General features: G+C 50.2%; 3 protein-coding genes across 4 annotated transcripts in view; 2 read left to right on the top strand and 1 right to left on the bottom strand.

Annotated features, from left to right (window-relative positions):
* LOC117896755 (putative elongator complex protein 1) overlaps positions 1 to 2402 on the top strand; it is a 4153-nt gene extending 1751 nt beyond the window's left edge. The window contains exons 2-5 of the mRNA XM_034805226.1: positions 11 to 1420; positions 1483 to 1720; positions 1800 to 2170; positions 2231 to 2402. Of these exons, the coding sequence (XP_034661117.1) occupies positions 11 to 1420; positions 1483 to 1720; positions 1800 to 2170; positions 2231 to 2295 (2084 nt within the window). The 3' untranslated portion in view covers positions 2296 to 2402. The remainder of the gene's footprint in view (positions 1 to 10; positions 1421 to 1482; positions 1721 to 1799; positions 2171 to 2230) is intronic.
* The window catches only part of LOC117896756 (tyrosine-protein kinase CSK), a 26586-nt gene extending 17618 nt beyond the window's left edge, over positions 1 to 8968 (bottom strand). The window contains exons 1-2 of the mRNA XM_034805228.1: positions 8963 to 8968; positions 925 to 930 (exon numbers count right to left, since the gene is read on the bottom strand). Coding sequence (XP_034661119.1) covers positions 925 to 930 — 6 coding nt within the window. The 5' untranslated portion in view covers positions 8963 to 8968. The remainder of the gene's footprint in view (positions 1 to 924; positions 931 to 8962) is intronic.
* On the top strand, positions 2986 to 18886 carry LOC117896753 (mucin-5AC). Of its 2 annotated transcripts, XM_034805224.1 has the most exons (6): positions 2986 to 3715; positions 13163 to 15032; positions 15201 to 16563; positions 16680 to 16776; positions 17550 to 18094; positions 18173 to 18886. In XM_034805224.1, exons 2-6 carry the CDS (start codon positions 13391 to 13393, stop codon positions 18405 to 18407), a joined length of 3882 nt encoding a protein of 1293 aa, XP_034661115.1. In that variant the 5' UTR covers positions 2986 to 3715; positions 13163 to 13390; the 3' UTR covers positions 18408 to 18886. The 2 variants fall into 2 exon arrangements, with proteins under 2 accessions (XP_034661115.1, XP_034661114.1); XM_034805223.1 differs by having other exon boundaries at positions 13163 to 16563.

Raw genomic sequence — 18886 nt, 5'->3', positions numbered from 1 at the left:
ATATTTTTAGGTGGACTCGTCACCCTGCGCAGTCAGCAGCTGCTGCAACTGGGTGGAAATGGGCCACAACGGATTGCCGAGGATGTTACTTCGTTTCTCTTTTTCGGCACCTATCTGGCCTACACCCAAATGAACGCTCTCCACTTTGTGGACACCGAAAATCGTCAGCATTTGGCCACGCGCAGCATCGAGAGGGGAGCCAAGCTGGTCACGGCCGTAGACGAGGAGGCGCGCGTGGTGCTGCAGCTGCCGCGTGGCAATCTGGAGGCAATTTATCCACGATTGCTGGTCCTGGATCAGGTGAAGGTGCTGCTTAACGACAGGCGTGGCAGGTACCTGGCGGCCATGAAGCTGCTGCGGAAGCATCGCATCAATCTGAACATCATCTGCGACACGAATGTGGAGAAGTTTGTGGCCCGTGTGGATGTATTTCTGCGCGAGATCCAGGAGAGCCAGTGGCTGTGCCTGTTCATCAGCGAACTGCAGGACGCAGACACCACCGCCATGTACCCGCAGAGGTCCAACGAGGCGCCACAGCGCCTGCCGCCTGGCTTCAAGTTTGAGCAGAAGGTGGCCTATATCTGCGGCCTGCTGAGCAAACGCATGACGGAGACCCCCAGCGCCAAGGAACGCGCTCGCTTCCGTTTGCCCTTGGTGACGGTGTGTGTGCGGCTGGGAGATGTAAATGCGGCACTGAAGCTCGTTCGACAGGACCTGGAGCATCCCGGGCAGGAGGATCAGTACCTCAAGTACCTGATGTACCTCGTGGACATCAACGAGCTGTACAACGTGGCCCTGGGCAGCTATGACCTCGGCATGGCTCTGTTTGTGGCGCAGAAATCGCAAAAGGATCCCAAGGAGTTCCTGCAGTATCTGAACGAGCTGAAGGCGCTGCCCGAGGACTATCGCAAGTTCCGGATCGACGATCATCTCAAGCGCTACTCATCAGCGGTGCAGCATCTCGCTCGCTGCGGCGAGGAGCACCACGAGGAGGCAATGGAGTTCACGCGGAAGCATGGCCTCTACACTGTCGCCTTGTCCTCGTACAAGGCTCATCCGGAGTTCCATCGTCGCCTGTGCGTGGCCTATGCGGATCAGCTGAGGGCGAGTGCCAAGCTGGAGAATGCGAGTCTCATGTACGAGCGTGGCGGGGAGCTGCAGCAGGCGCTGCTCAGCGCACGACACACACTCGACTGGCAGCGGGTCTTGGTGCTGGCCAAGGCTCTGGGGGAGCAGCCGTTGGAGCAGGTGGCTCTATCGCTTGTGGGTCCGCTGCAGCAGCAGGGCAGACACCTGGAGGCATCCGAGTTGGTTAAGGAGCATGTCCGGGATACGGAGAAGCACATGGAGGTGCTGCTAGAAGGACATCTCTATGGCAAGGCCATCTACGAGGCGGGTCTACAGGGTGGAGATATTTTGGGTAAGCAAAGGGAAGCTTTTCTCCACTCCGAATCCCTGTCCTGAATCTCTGTCTACCTGCAGATGAGAAGATAGCCCCCGCTTTGGTGGCCCATGCGGGACAGATGCACAACTCCCTGAAGTCGGATCTGCAGCTCTTTCTGGAGTACAAGCAACGTCTGCTGGACATACGACAGCGTCGGGCCAATGGCGCTGACACAGAGGGTGGCGACGGCGATGTGGACATTGACGAGGTGGATCTGCTCTCGGACACGTCGAGTATGCAGTCCTCCCGCTACAGCGGCACATCCCGCGGCACAGGGTAAGGCGCCGGGGCACAGCCAAGACTACATAGTTTCACTTTTCGCTACGCTTCCTCCCTTCCCTCCGCTGCTGTGTAGCAAGACATTCCGCTCGAGCAAAAATCGACGCAAGCACGAACGCAAGCTGCTCAGCCTGAAGCCGGGCAACCCCTTCGAAGACATTGCGCTCATCGATGCGCTGCACCAGCACGTCACGAAGATCGGCCAGCAGCAGCAGGTTGTGCGTGACACATGCAAAGCGCTGCTGCAGCTGGGCGGGGGCGAGGACACGCTGGCGCAGGCACTGCAGCGTGAATTCAAGACGCTGCTGCAGACAGTGGAGTCGGCCCTGGACGAGATCTGGATACCCGAGCTGGTGGGCAGCAGCAGTGGCTCACTGGCGCAGCATCTGACGGGCCCAAATGTGGACTACATGGCCCTGCAAAAGGAGCAGCGCTACGCTTTAATAAGTAGGTTTATCTCAAAAGATGTTGCTCCAGCTCGTCCGATTCATCGTCTACCTTTTGCAGGTCCCCTGAAGCGGTTCAAGCCCCAGCTGAATGCCGTCGACTGGCAGCACGAGATTCTCCAATAAGCCCAATCATCGATTTGCGTGCCGTGCAGAAGAGGATAGATTGCCTTGGCTTTTCCATTTACTTTCACTCTTGTGCTGAAATTAAATGTTGCATTGCTAATTGAAATGATTGAAACAAAGCGACACGAAGCAGGATGGGTGCCAGTCGCCAGTCCTCGCCGCTGCGGCAGCTGGCAAAAGTGGGTGGGATATCATTTAGTTTGTAATTCGAGGGGCGTCCATCAATCCCATGCTTATCGGGCGGGGAACGCCCTTAAAAATGTTTCCGTAAAGCAAACAATTTCATGTTTATGTCTGTCTGGCAATTTCCGGCCTGCTGGAGGAGAGACGCCTCCTCAGCTGCAGTCATGCGTTTTGTTTGGCAAACACACACAAGCCTCGCCAGCGGGTCGTACAAGGAAACTGGAGACGTGTGGAACCTGTTCTGCCCCCTGCCACAAGCCTGAGATTTGTTGTGGGCGCACAGGTAGCGCACTGGCTGTTGCCTGGGCAACACATTCCTGAAGGACTCCTGATAAGGCGACACCACTGTGGAAAAATGCATTCTGCCTGCAGACATGCGCATCAATGCTGCTGCTGACGGCGTCAGCGCCGCCGCCTACTCAGAGCAGCAGCTCCAACACTCTCCATAGTGTGGGGCTCTGCTGGCTGTGTGGGGCTCTCGCTCTCTCTGCCTCACATTTCATTTTGCTCCATCGCACCAAAGCGTGTTTGGCCATCGAACGAGACGGACGTGTGTGCTCTCTGCTGCTGCTGTCGGGGCTTCGTACGTGGATACTTGGAGTGTTTTTTGTTTAATAAATATACAAGTGTTTAGCAGAGCCGGAGGCACAATCACAAAAATTAAATTATTGTGTATTGGGTTCTATTATACGGAAATCTAGTGAAGTTAAGTGAACATAAAAAGCCCGCAAACAAACGCAAAAGGCAACATACGACCGGAAAAAGCGCGCGTATGTGTTGCGAAGGGGGAGGAGGAAAAGGAGAAGGAAACCAAAAAGGAAAAAAGTCGTCGCCTGAAAGTGCGATTCCAGTGAAATATGTTAATTAAAAGTTGCAATTAGTTGCAATTGGATGGCAATTTCCAGCCATTAGCATTAGAAATCGCACGAGTCAAGTGTTTAGCACCCGAGAGAGAAAATCAAATCAGAGAATCGGAGAGTTGCAAAGCAAATGCAAAAACAACAACAGGAAAAGCAACCATATTTATTCACATTCTATTGTTGTTGGCAACGCGGAAGCCGCCCGCTCCGAAGTTCGCAGTAAATAAAGCCAAAAAGTGTGTTTCAACAACAATGAACCATTAAACCGTTAACAAAAGTGCTGAAATAGTTCATTTACAATTGGAGCTACCTGCTGTTGCTGCGTCACGGCGAGAGGGGGGAACACTAGTGTCCAGAAGTCCATAAAAAGCATTTTGGTGAGTGAGTCTATCAGCTTCTCCTACACCTACTACTAGTCCCTTCTCTTTCTATCTTACACTCTGGTTCTGCGGTTGACAATCTCTGGCTTAAGCTCAGCTTTTGGGTGAGAGAGCGAAGAGCGAGAGAGCACGGGGGCCAGTGGTCAAACCCGCAAAACGACTTTCAACATCTGTGCTGTTTCAATACCTAGCATTCACATAGTGTACGATGGGTGTATTGGTTTAGAGTAAATTTTAAATGAAAGTTATCTTAGAGACAGCAGGCGGGGGAGGTATCTATACCAGATACTGCTGGACCATGATCCGCCCCCTGTATAACCTTAAGTTGGATGGCAATAGTTTATATTCGATGTTCTTATTCATACGCAGTGGCCTCTGCTGGGTATCCTTTAGTCGAGTTTCTACCACCTACACCGTTCTCTCTTGGCTATTTTTTTTGTAATTACTTCTTTTGTTGTTGCTGTTGCTTTTCCTTTCTGCGCTTTGTTATAATTCGGATTCCATTTTTATGCGCGCCAGAAATAAATATAATATCCGTTGTATGTACGTACTAAGTTTCGCACATGTGTGTGGAAATACTGCTAGACTAGCGCAATTATTATTAAATATGCCATAATTGTGTCCATTGCGAAACGTATAGCAAGTTGCCTGCACACCCATGTGGCACGTTCGGTGCAACAGCAGTTTAAGCGTTCAAAAAAATGAATTAGTTCTCTTTATGGCACACTTCAATGCCGTGGCATTGGTGTTTACAATCGAAAATAGACACGAAATTCGTTGTTGGGCTCCTTGTAGCCCAAGGATCTACATATAGCTAGAATATCTCCGTGATGACGCCATATTTTCGATCTTGCAATGTGCCAACTAGGTGCAACAAAGAAATGAATTGTTAAGCGGAGTCATTCATGCAACGAAGACTCTCCTCTCGGAGTCGCAGTGGAAAACCCCCAGCATCGAAAGCTGCATGCCAAGGCCGGCCGAGACACTGCTGCTGCCACAGACAACAATTTAATTAGAGGTTACTTAGCATTAGCAGCAAGAGGAGCCGAAAGGCAGCAACAATGGCTGCAATTGGCGCTGCAACTGCAACTGCCACTGCAAACGAAGCCTCGGAAAACAAATGCTAGTGGAGAGAATACATTATGCATTATGTGGCGGCGGGTTTTCAGCATAAATCGCTGGATAATGGGCTGGGTCTTGGGTCTTGGGGGTCTAAGCTAATAAATAAACGTTTTGAATGCCAAATGAGGCAGAGAGTCGGTCGATGACGAAACGAAAATGATTTTCAGGTAGAGACAGAGGAGCACGATGGAATGTTGCCACAGAGAATCGAGGAAACCGGTCGGCCACTCCAATGGATGGTCTCCTGCTGCCCCATGCCGGTGCCCTATTCGAGTGAAGGTCTCGTTGGTGCACGAAGAGATCGCTGGTTGCGGTGAGTCACGTTTCGAATTCAGAATTTGTGTGTTGTGTGAAACGACAAAGACGACTGTTGGCTGTTTGAGATTCGAGAGACGTGCCTGGCCAGCCCTGCCTTTGTGTGTGGCGAATCGAGAACCGGAGGAGAATCATCGGCTAACATGTAGCTGCACTGCATAGTAGTGCTGTGAATAGAGAGATAGTAGTAAGCTTCTTAGAAATGCCAGAGGGAAGTCCCCATCCACACGTACCAGCGTTTGGTTTGGATTTTATCATCGAGCAGCCGCTTCCACAATCGTTCTAATACGCTGAAAGATGATCTTGATCCGTGCTCAATCTCGCTTTAATGGAGGTATCTGGTATCTGTTCGGATGCTCGCTCCACTTTCACACTCTTCTCGTGCCCCTAATTGCGCACACACCTTGATGACTGACTCCCCGATAGCGTGTCATTAAGGTAAAGCTGCAGTCCAGTCCACCGGAGGGGTGTCTTACTAACATAAATACTTGATGCATGCCCCGACTCGCCTCTCTTCTTCTCCTCCTCTTCTTCTCTTTAAGACATAAATAATCGAATGGCAGGGCAAAGAGAGAGAGAGAGAGAGCAGTTCTTGCCCCCTGCTGTATCACCTGAGACCTGAGACCTGACCTATGAGCTTTTTTTAGTCTGTTTGTCTGTCTCTCTGCCATTTGGTTTGCTTTTGTCTTTAGTTTCGCATTCGTTTCTCTCCGTTCTTGGCTCTTGCTTTTGTGTTTCTGGTTTCTGCGTCTCGTCTTTCATCGTTTCATTGCTTCGCTTATCTTGTGGTTCGATTCGTGCGCTGTTCCTACTTTTTGGTGCTTTTTCTTGCTTTTTCAATTGTAATCCACATAAATAAACAGAACAGTAAAAGATCAGAGGAGAACCAACTACTCCTCCCACAGCTAAAGCATCGTTTCTTCCGTTCGATTCCATTCCATTTCATTCCATTGCAGCAACAGTGGCATCCCGCCCACCTTCTGCTCTTTCCTTTTCCATTCAATTCCTCTTTTGTCAGCTCCATACCGTTTTGCCTTAGGGCTTTATTTAATTAAAACTTTAATTAAGTTTTAGTCACAGGTGTCGTATGTCCACTGCACTTGCCACAACTTTTGTGACATCGCCAGGAAGTTGCATTCTTTATCTGTATACCCCAGGCAGGTGCATAAGACAGCGGGAGCGGGGTAGGGAGCTTTTGACCACAGCCAGAGCTTTTCCCATTGTAATTTTAATTCAATTCTAGAAACGACACTTTGCACACTTGCAGCAACAACAGCAACGGCAACAAATAACAAGCAAACAATCGCCAGGCAGACACTTGGGCGGGGGCATGGCACTGATTGGACGTAATTGAATTAAGACCAGCATTTGCCAGCGTAGTTACATCTTGGGGTCTCTGCTTGGGTCAGGGGGAAGGGGGTCAAGCGAGTGCGAGTGTGTGTGTGTGTGTGTGTGCAGGAAGTCAACCCCGTTTTGGGTCCGCCACATTTGGGTCTCTCTGCGCCTCGAGGCAGCCTCTGAACTAGTTTCCTCCGCTTGAAAGCCATTTAGCTGAATTCAAAATTCAAGATGTTGCCACAAACGAGAGCCACATGCCACACATGCAATACGAATGTTTGCACCTTATGCATTCCTAATGCATTTGCCTTTTTTGTTTACCTTTCGCATGGTGTCGGGTCGTAGCGGTCGCAGTTGTTGCAGATGCATTTGCCTTTTGCCTCCATTCCATTTGTTTACACTGCCTCCGAGCAGCAAGTGTGCCCGTGCCACAGATACAGATGCTCGCAGCAAGTTAGTGCCATATTTCATCATCATTCGAATGGGGCGAGTGGGGCAGAGAGACACCGAGACGCAGACTGAATCTTGCAGCTGCATTTGCATGCAGGCCCTGCTTTGCCATACCCACAGAATATTTATTGTTTTCGTGTGTTTTTTGTAGTACTTTTTGTAATTTGGTGGCAAATGAACTCGAGATTTCTATTGCGCTTGTTCAAAGTTCTCGTCTCGAGTGTGCAAAACCTGTTTCTAGTGCCTCAAAACCTGCTCTCTGGGGGCATTCCCCGCACAGTTTTGCGCTTTGTTTTATGATATGCAAATGAATTTATATGAATTCGATTATCTGGACTCACTCCAGACAGACAAATAAACCTCCCAACCATGCCCAAGCCCGCTCGAACCATGGCTAATGGATTAAGTTGAGCAGCAAATTTATTGCGCACTCGCCAGAGATCCGAATCGGATTGGATCGAGAAAAAGGGTCTGCGGTCTGCCAATAATCGAGAGGAGTCAGTCCCTGGACTAGCAATTAGCGTGACGCCGCTAATCAATCAGCTCCACAGAGCCAGACCTTGAACCCTTGAGGCTTCAGCTCCCCATCTTCAATTAGCACTCGTCATGGGACGGCTGGGAGATTCGCCAGCGAGGAGAGAGGAGGAGAAACAGAAGACTTGACCCACAAAAACAAAAAACTAATTTTCGATAAGTCACTCTCTCTCTCTCTCTCTCTCCCTCTCTCTTTCTGTGTGTGTCTCTGGGGGAAGCAGAGGATGGGGGGGAGATGGTAAATGGAGAATGGAGATGGGGAAAGTGCCATTTGTGTGCGGCTAATTTGTGAAAAGTAATAATTATGAATGCCGGAAAGAAAAAGTGCCAAAAAAAAAGAGTTTATCGGATGGGAGCGTGGGAGAAATCTACCTCTAGAGAGAGAGAGAGAGTGGGAGATCGCTCTCGATTGAAAGTCGCCGGGTGGTGGCGCATTATATAATGAAACTGTAACTCGGAGGCGGCAACGCCCACTAGTGACAGCAGAGAGAGAGAAACACACTCAATCAGTGACACTCTCCTAAGCGAATGGAGCGTGCAGCTTGCAGCGGGAACCCGTTTAGAGCCCGGGGAAAACTTGTCTCGAAAAACGATCTGCCACTGTGGAAAATTGGAAATGTGCCTGCTGCTGCTGCTAGAGCGAAAAGTAAAAGTGCTTTGGTGGCACCACCCACTTTTGCTTTCTTTGGGGCTTCACTGAACAGCTGAGGCGTTAGGGGGAAGGCGTGAGTGGGAGTTCTGCCATGGAGATCGCTTGCAAAATCTGCAGCAACATTTGCATGGTTCCCACCGGGCATCAGACGTAACTCCAAGAGTAGTAGAAACCCCAAACACATCCATGACTCACGTCTGTCTAATGCATTCCCAAAGCCACAACAGGCGGTGGCGTGCGAGGGGCATGCGTGAAATGTTAACTCATCTGCTGGTCTCTGCCTCTGCCTCTGCCTGTGCCTGGTGATGGAGTAACCTCAATTCGGTTCACTTTGCGGCTGCGCTGTGGCTGTGGCTGTGGCTGTGTCTGTAACTCTAGCGCCTCTGGCCCCCTGTCCCTGCCGCCCGCAATTAACAAACAAACGAACAAAAAGACAAACCAACCAGCCAAACTAGTACACGTTACAAGCGAACAGCAACAACAGCCATGGATCGCGGATCAGCCCCAATGCTGGAATTACCTTGCTGTTTTCGGCCACGTCCGGCGACAGTATCAGGCAGGCAGCCAGTCAGCCAGTCAGCCATTCAGTCGAACGAACAAGCTGAAACGTTGCTTCGCTTTTCGGTTCATATTTCGTGACATTCAAATTGAAGCTTTTGGGGTCTCCAATCATGCGAAAGGGCAGCCGCAGACACTGAGGAATTTCCCCAAATGGATTTACCATGCTCCAGATTTGACTCCCTGCCACTCTGCCTGATGCCTGATGTTTGGCATCAATCAAATCAAGCCATAGAAATGGAAACGAATTGGAAAGACATCCATAAACCGCTTACTGGCTGCCACTTATTGCTCACCGCCTTATTGCCTATTGCCTCACCCATCAGACGCCCGAGATCGCGATTGCGCCAACAAAGGAGCACAAATTAAAAGCAAACCCAAGCAAATTTGTCAGCTGCGAGCCAAGGGGTTGGGGCTGTGGGGCGCACGCTCAATGTTGACAAATTTCACGACTCTGTGTGGCAAATTGCGACCCAAAAAGGGGGCACACGGCACACGGCACACAGACAGAAGACAGAATGGGAACATGAAATATGGCCACAACATTAGATGGCAGAGATATCTATCTATCCATTTACATCTATGTACTGCACTGTACTGTCATGTGTTTGTCTTGTGTCGTGTTTGCATTTGCATTTGTGGCAGCCATTCACTTGCCTCCTAATTGTTCAATTGCATTAGCCGGGCAGGGCGGCAATTATGCGGCACAAGTGCCACTGCATGTGCACCCCCTGTGCTGCCATTAGAGGTAATTGCTGGAGCTGGATAAGCGACAGAGACAATGGTTTGTGGTGGATTTTTGGGCTAACTTGCAGGTTGCGTGGCCAGGCCAGGACTCTCTTATCGGGACATGCATATCTGAACGATTTATGAGCATAGAATCTAATGACCAGATGACAACAAAAACGAATTTACCAGAAAGAGCATAATGATGATTATATTCCCACAAAATAAAGCCACTTTTGGGGCATCCATTAGCCAACATTCAGCGGAATTCCTACTCGATTGCTGCTGCTGTTCGGTTCAATAAACGCCAAAAGCTGTGGCCCCAGCAAGGTCAGCAATTGATGAATGATGAATTTATCTGCGTATCTGCGGCATTTGACAGCAGAAACAGCAGCAGCAACAGTCGCTGGGTGAAGCTTCCGATTGATGAATTTGGACTCCAAACTGCGGAGTTTGAAGTTTGATTTGGGGAATTTCGATTTCTTTTATAATCGCCCGCACGCAGCATCGAAAGTTCGGCCCTAGGGGCAGAGTAACGGACTTTCCAGTCAATGTTTGAAAGCAAGAAATAAATACAAGAAAAACACAGACATGAGCGTGATATAAGCAAAAATTTAAAATGCAAATGAGTCACCACAAAAGAAGCCAGCAGAAAATCTCCAACAGCGGTGGCTGGGCAGGAAAAGAATTTGGAGTGTGGAGTGAGAGATCAATGAGTAGAAATAGATAAATAATATAAAACAAACCAAATTCGCACTTGCCATTCGCTGGCACTTCATGTGGTAAAGCGCTGGCCGGGGGCATGCCACTCGCTAATGAATGCCTCTTCAATTTCGTATAGAGAGGAGCGTGGAGCGGCAAACAGTTATGTGTGTCTCTTGCGGTAAATCACAAGCTAAAAACAAAACAAACCCAAGCACAGTGCCACATGCAGAGGCAGGGCAGGCGCCTCTCCTCTTTGGTTGCCATTCCACTTGGCTGATTTTGGAGCAGCAGCAAGTCCCGCTCGCTATTTATTATTGATAAGCATCTGCAGCAGCTTCTACCACAGCTCCAAGTATTTCACTACGCAACGCAGCGAACATCTCAAAGACTCAAAGAGATTAATCATCAGAATTCTCTGTGATTCTTTGAAATTCTTTGGCATTCCACTTCCACAGAAATCTTCCAGCAAGCTTCTCGTGTAATCCACAGATTTGGGTTAAGTCAGAATTGGCTTTTAATAGGGGGAAATAAAGCCCATTTCATGATGAGGGTTTCAGAACTTGCCACTCATCCATCAAACGAGCGGAGATAAACCCCGCCCCGCCCGTGATCCCCCTGTACGGATTACTATCATTATCACAGAATCATTAAGATGTCTCCTCCCAGCTCTCAGCTCCCATCTCGCCCATTTCCACTCCACTTTTTGTGGCAATTGAAATGCAAGTGAAAATCATAATTGCAAATCGAATTCCCGGCTCCGCTTGCATCTTTATTGGGCCGCAGCAACTGGTTTAACATTCTTCTGATGATCTGCCATAATCCTCGACCATCGACGACTCGTCAGCGTCGTCATTCTTTGGATCGTCTTTGGTAAGCTAAGCGCCCATTCAGCAGAGCATCAGACCATCAGGCCAGACCATTCCAAACCATTCTAAGCCATTCGTTCATCCTCAGTGCGTGCCGCTGAAGCGGAAATGATTCCACGCTGCAGCCACAACTCTGCCACTCTGCCACCTTCCTCTCTTCCACGCTGCATTGCTGGGGACCCATTATCCCCCCTCTTTTCATGGCCATCAGTTGGTGCACTTGCCGTGGATTGGATGCCGCTCTCTCGCTCTAAGGAGAGTCACGTTTCCAGCCCCAAACCCATAACTTGCGGGCACAGCACAACTGTGGATTTCGGTTGGGCTAAGTGGAGGGTTCATCTGCTCCACTCCACTCCCTTCGCTCACCTGCCGATGGCTGTAGCTCACGATGACGATCGGTGATCTGCAGTTTTATCTCTTAATGGCAGAAGAGCAGATAGGGGCACACCATCCTCTATTATTCATTTAACTTAATTATTTCATTAAATTATCTTTTACCATGAAATATTTCATAGCATACTTTTAAGCTTATAAAGAATACCACAACATCTCGTGGCATCATTTTCATTGCATACTTTTGGGAGGTACCCAATGTAGCATGTAGAAATGCTTGTGTAATGTACATTTTTGTGACATGTTGGACTGGGGGGCATGGCTCTTAAATGAACGTTGAAATGTACTCACAAATCTACAGAAAAAGACTAGAAAAGCTGAGAAATCCTTGAAGCAGTAAATTCAATGCTGCTGCTACCCTCCTATACCCCTCCATAAATGCTGGCCTGTCCATGCGCCACCTCCTTCTGTCGGGCAATCATATTATGGCCACAATTTATGACTAACTTCTGGCCTCCACCTGACAACGATTTACCTTTACCGTTCGCTTCTTATCAGCAGCGGCAGCAGCAACGTTGACATTCAAAAAATATAAAAAAATTATTACAAAATATTTTACTTGTTGCGGTGATTTTGTGCACCAGTCTACACCCGCTACCCTCCTGCTCTTCTGGGCTGGTTGTGTGTGCTCTGTTTTGTTGCTTAAACAAATCTTATCAGTGGCACGCACACACCAAGCCACAGACACAGACACACAGAGAGAGAGATACCATCCCCATGTGCGTCTACCATATTTAGCAGAATTTATTAGTCACCTGAACACCAAGATTCTGTTCATTTTTCTGGCCCGAAACGAACTTCATTGAGGAACAAATAGAGCACTGCCACCCCTAGGGACTGAGGCGCCACACCTGCAATGCCACCTCGGACCTCACACCTCTCGCTCCACGCTGACAAGCCAAGAGGGAAATGTCATTAATGGCAGGCGAGCAGGCGGCAGGCAGGCAGCAACCACCAAAAAACGGGGGCTTTTAGCGTTAATTGCCATCATGGGATGGAAGGCTTACAGGGCCGTGGGGCGAGGGAAGAGTGCCTGGTTGGGTGGGGGTGGCTTGCATGCATTATTGACATGGCATCGAGCGAATCGGGCAGATAACAACAGGCAAAGGCAACGGCAACGGCAACTCCACCAACAACAGCAAGATAACCATGGTGAATGGACTCCCCCGTACACCCACACACCCACACACCCACACACCTACCCATACCCGCACCGCACCTTTGAATATATTTTTGTGTGCTCGTGGAATCGTATTGGGAGTTGCTCTGCTTCTGTCGCGTGGAGGCCATGGAGGTGCACTTGCCATGAACTGTACCCCCGCAGTTGAATGAACCCAAACACCAGCTGCACTTTGGCTACGATTTGGCCGTTGTGGAGGGGCATCAGACTCCGACACTCGAGTGGAATGAACTTTTGTGTTCGATTCCGCTTCAATGGTGTTTATGCAATGGGTGGAGAAGCCTCCACAGAAGTGTCACAGCTGAACTTCGGCATTTCTGTATTTGTTCGTAATTGAGTTGAGTTTATATTTGCTCAACCAATGCCCCTGCTCTCTGGACTGAACCAACAGTCGACCTTGAACTTGAGCAGGGGGGTGGGGGTGGGTGTCCCATGCCCCGAGGGAATGTCAACGAACGTGTCTCAATGCGACAATAATTACAGAACCCAGAAACAGATACGGCAAGAGGCTCCCAGTATAGAAAGCGAAACTCTCCAGCTACACGGGAATATTTCACACAATTAACTAAATGCAATTCCCCTTCCCTCTCTCTCTTTTCTTACAGGGCAATAAATTGAAATTCGGTGCACAACATTACAGCGAAGAGAACCCCATGGAATGGCGCACAAATGGAATGAAAATGTATTTTTAAGCGACTGAAAACCCACAAAACAGCAAGAGACACAAACAACGCCCAGAGTAGAATTGTTCACTTGACCCACAGACACAGACACAGACAGAGACCTAAAGGGAGAGTGCAACAGAGACAGCTAGAGAGCTAAAGAGAGACAAAATGCGTGCGGGCCGTTGGCTGAACGATGGCTTAGTGCTGGTCGTTGTCGTCATTTTGGCCATAACACAGGCACGTTTCATTGCGAAAAGAGAAACCAACAGCGAAACGGAAACCCCTGTCGTTGGCATGGAGGAGGAGACGACTGCTGCCAATAATTTGAATGCCACTTCCACAGCGGCTGCTGCTGCTGCCATTGACCCTGACATTGTTCGTGTGGCAGCCAAAGCAGCGCAAGAGCCACCAAAGGATACAGAAGCCACAGCCAAGGAAGATCCTGCCACAACGACAACAGAAGTCAGCCAAAAGGTTACGCAGGAAGCAACAGCAACGAATGCCAGTCGATCCACGGAGCATGGACGTGCCATGCAGCTGGCATCCACCACAGAGGCTGCCGTCACGCCCATGAAGCTGCGAGCACTGCCCAAAATCACGACAACTCCTCTGCCCTTTGCCTCCAATGAGAACGCCATTGAAGAGTCCACTTCGACGGTGCGCCAGCTGCCGGAGAAGCGAGCAAAATTCATCAGCGAAAACTCCACGAATGCGCAGCAGTTGCTGCTGCCCAACACGGCGGAAGTGTGGAGTCTGGCGGGAATGAAGTCGGTGCCCAAGAGTCCTGCGACACCAGTGGGTAGCTCCACACTTACCCCAGAACATGCCACTGGGGCAGATAATGCCACGGCGATGGTGCTGCCGACCGCAGAGCTCGCCAATGACATAGAGGAGCCGCCGCAGAACCAAACGGAGCTGCACAAGGAGAAGAATCTGTTGGACTGGCAGCAGATTGCACTGATGCAGTCGCCAGTGCCCTCTACGGCCGAGAACCGAACAGAGTTTGCAGTCAGCACCACACTGGATGCCACCGAAGAGGCCACGCAGGTCACCACAGAGTCCTTGGAAGGACAAGCGACACCAGAGACGACTGTGGCTCCATTTACAGCGGCTGGAGGTGGCCATGGACTCAATCTGACTGAACCGGTTCTTGTCATAGAAACCACAACTGTGGCAAAGGAAACCTTGGAGCAGGAGGTGCTCACATCCACTGCCAGGCCAGAGACCACAACCAGCGTCCGTTCCGCGGAGCTTGTGGCGGTAACGGAGGAGGCAACAACCAAAGCGGAGGAACTGCAGCTAACAACAGCTGCAATGGCAATTGAAAGTGCAACTGCAACTGCAACTGCAGCAACAATGGAGTCACCAACATCATCATCATCCACGCCGGCAGGGATCGCTCCACATGTGTCACCAGCTGTGGGGGCGGTAGACGCAGACCAGGAGATGATTACGACTGCCAGAACGAGCAGCATCGATGGGGTTTCAAGTGCACCGAGTCCCAGTTCCAACACAACTGAAATGGCAATAAAAGCCGCAACGCCGCACACGAACGACGACGACGACGTCATCAATGCTGTCTCCCCAAGCCCCAAGCAGTCTCAGTCCCAGTCACAGTCGCAGTCAGAGAGGGAGCAACAGCAACAGCAACAGCAAGAGCCAACGGACCCCACGACAACAGCAGTTAGTAGTCGAGCGGCTGTCGAGGAGAGCGCAAGCACAACGACGACGACAACGCCAACGACGGTGCCGCAGTACGAGTTAAGTGAACAAAAAAGCGAGACAACAACAACAGCAACAACAATTACGAGTACGAGTACAACAACAACTAAAACAACAACAGCTGAGGAGGAGGCAACAACTGTGGAGGAGACAACGACGCCAACGCCAACGCCAACGCCAACGCAAACGGAAATTGTCCAAATTAGCAATGAAGTGAATTTAGAAACGGCAACAGTGCCAGCTCCTCCAGGTACAGTTCCAGCAACAACAACAACAACAGCAGAGCCAACAGTAAGCAAATCGAAGGAGGAAGAGGCAACCACTGAGGACATTTTCAGTTCCATAAATAGCAAGAAAACCGATACAAGTGAGAACTTTTTAAAGAACTCCTCAACAACAACAACAACAACAACAGCTGCCACAACAATTGCCACAACACCTGCCACACAAGAGGAGGTTAAACAGGGCACAGAGGTTACCGTTGGTGTTACCGTTACCGTTAGCCCCCTGTTCAGTGACCTCGGCCCGAAGGCAAATAACGAGCACGAATCCTCGCTGGAAACGAACAACATTGGCGAAGCAGAAGCTGAAGAAGAGGCGGCGACCACAACAGCAGCAGCAGCAGGAGTAGGGGCGGCAGCGGCAGTGGGGGCAGGGGAAGCTCCTACCCTAAATGCTTTGGACGAGAGGGAAACAGGGAAAGCAGCAACAGGTGCAAAGGGAGCGCCATCGGATGAGCATTACGATGAGGAGAACGACACGGGCAAAGGCCAACAACAACAGGTGGATGAAGTGCATGAAAAACAAGTTATCAAAGGGGAGGAGCAGCAGCCAGAGCCAAAGCAAACATTAGCCAAAACTATGGCAGGAAACGGCACAACAACCACAACAGAAGCAGCCACCACAAGCACCAGCAGCAGCACCAGCACAACGGCAAAAACAACGACTGAAATGCAACCGCCGTTGATATCCCTGCTGGATGATAGCACAACAAAGTCAACAACCACAACGACAACTCTCCCAACGCCAACAGAAGTCAACTCGAGCAGCTTGAGGCCAGCGATCAGCATGCTGCCAGAGAACACAACGCTGATCCGGGCTCCCCCTGCGACTACCACCGAAGAGCCTTCGGACTTCCTTGCCTCCAGTGAGTCACCCACTGCCCCGAACATCATAATGGCAGCGTTTCCCAACGACATGGGCAACAGCCCCGCGCAGGGTGGTGGCACGGATGTCAATGTGATTATCGCCATCACAGTGAGCGTCATCGGAGTGGTGGCCCTGATCCTGCTGGTGGCTTTTCTCTATCTGATGCGCAAGCGCCAGAAGCAAATGTCCTACGGGCAGCGCTGTCGACCCGTCAGCTTGGATGCCTACTCACTGGACAATGTCTCGGTGCTGGGCAGTGTGCGGCGGAAGGGCAGGGACTTGCGTGCCTCGAAGCGCACCTACGGGAATGCGGCCTTCGACGATCCATCGCTGCGGCACAACCTGCTCTCCGCCGTGGAGTTGGGCAAGTTCGTGGAGCGGCGCTCCAGCATATTCGAGGAGTTCCGCGATGTGCCGCAGATCATTGCGCGAGCGGACGAGGTGCCAGCCGGCTGTGAGGACAAGAATCGGTGAGTGACCCCCGTCGTTGTTGGATTAATTACTTTACTGAGTTCCATCTTCCTGCTTTTCCATATAAACATCAACTCGAATCGGGTGACGCATCTTTGAACTGTTGGAACCGCAGCTACGCCAACGTGATTCCGCTTCCTGAGACGCGTGTGGTGCTTCAGCGACGCAGCGATGATGACAAAACGGAATACATTAATGCCAATTATGTGCGGGTAAGTAACCAGAGGTAATGCCTTTGCACACACACACATGGATGAGCGAGATGTGGCCTCCAGAGTGGGTGGCTCTTGGGCTCTCAACTTGCAACGTTTCGCCACGGGACGAGCCTTGCATGACGAAGGGGCTGACGATTGCGGCTGATGCTTCTTCTCCAGCGAGGGCCTATTAAACATGGCGCCCGAATAATTACACGCCTCATGAGACTGCTAGACCTGGCCATGACTGTGACTCGTAGATTTAGCAGCAAGTCTTTTGTTTTCTTGCACTCCACACTCCACACTCCACACTCTGTGTGCAAGCAAATGAGCTTCAGCTTTGGCGTTGGCTTTGGCTTTGGCTTTGAGCGAAAGGTAATGATCATGATAATTGCGAGAAAAGAAGCGAAAGTTTGTGCCAGCGAAGTGTAAAATGCCCTTACATCACGAAACGAACACCAAAACTCTCAGCCATTGAGTGTCGAATGCAGGACACAGAAGCACACAGAGGGGAGGGATTAGCTACGCTTTTGAAGAGGAGGATTTGCACTGACGCGTGACCATGTGGAGTGCAATGAGGCGACACAATGCAGCTGGCCGAGAGTCATGATTCGAGCGGCGGCAGTCGTGCGATTTGATGGCTCGTTTATCAGAAAATGCTCAGCGAACATTCATTTCATTTCATTCCATTCATTGGTGGGAGTGAGGGAGTGTGGGAGTGGGCGGCAGAGGCACAATAAGTTTTAATTAATGGTTATGTCATCACCCGTTCCCCTTGCTACACCCCACAGGGCCCGCGGGATGCGCCCAACTACTACATTGCCTGCCAGGCGCCCATGGAGAGCACCACAAGTGACTTTTGGCGCATGATCTGGGAGCAGCAGTCACGCGTGATTATCCAGGCCACGGATCTCAACGAGAACGGCATCGAAAAGTGCGCCGAGTATCTGCCGCCGTCGGCCACGTTGGATAATCACAGCAGCTATGGGGACTACCAGGTGACGCTGAAGAATCGCGAGGTCAAGGACAAGTATGCCATTTCCACGCTCATGCTGAAGCGCGTGGATGGCGAGGAGTGCCGCGAGCTCACCCACTACTGGTACAAGTGGCCCGAGGCGGGTGTGCCGGCCGAGGAGGCGCCCATCATTGCCATGCTGCTGGAGGCACGCTCCTCCCTGAAGTCGTACTGCCTGGAGCAGCAGGCCAGCGATCTGAAGGAGAAGTCAACGACGGCCGAGTCGTCGGTGGATGCGGAGGCGGCTGTCGGCAAGGCTGAGGAGATAAATGGAAATGTGGGCAGCAGCAGGGCAGGCTCAGCCACTCGCAGCCAGCAGGGGTAAGTGTGGGGGGATGTGGCGTCCTGCATGGCTTGTTAATTGTTTCGTTGTTTCTCTGTCCCTTCCCGCCCCTCTAGACCGCTAACCGTTCATTGTTCTCCAGGCACGGGCCGCACCGGCACCATCATTGCCTCGGACATGGCCATTCGCAGCTTGGAGACGCCCAAGCGATCCGTGGACATACCACAGCTGGTGTACTATGTGCGGCGCGGACGTGCCAGCGCCGTTCAGACCAAGGAGCAGTATGAATTTATCTACAAGGTGGCCAACATGTACGCGACCAAGATCACCAATTTATCCAATGATAATTGAGGCAGCGCAACGCAACGCAACGCAAAGCAACTTTATCTCCCGGAGTATATATGATGATAAAATATGATTCTAATTTAGTATTATCTCTTTACGTACGCAACGCTACGCATGCAACTGCGTTGAATGTTTTTTTGCACCTGATTTGTCGTCGTGTCGTTATTTTGTCGGGCTTTGAATATCATTTCAGAAAATGTATGTATTCCTTTATTATTGTGATATAATCGTACATTTTGTATATCTCTTGATAATCTGTTGCATATTTATAATGTGAATTTTGTTTTTGTTCTGCACTGGCAGCAGGTCAAATTTATTTGGAATGTATTCCATATTTTAATTGTAGAAAGTCATTATGTAATCAATCTATTTGTATGTATCTATTTTAAACGAGCTTTAATGTACATAAGGTATTTCTTAAGTAAACGAAAATCTGTATTGATCACTCATATTATTGCAAAATACAAAGAAAATGAACCACTCAA

This window comes from Drosophila subobscura, chromosome O (assembly GCF_008121235.1).
Source record: "Drosophila subobscura isolate 14011-0131.10 chromosome O, UCBerk_Dsub_1.0, whole genome shotgun sequence".
NCBI lineage: Eukaryota > Metazoa > Arthropoda > Insecta > Diptera > Drosophilidae > Drosophila > Drosophila subobscura.
This window is presented reverse-complemented; position numbering and strand designations above follow the sequence as displayed.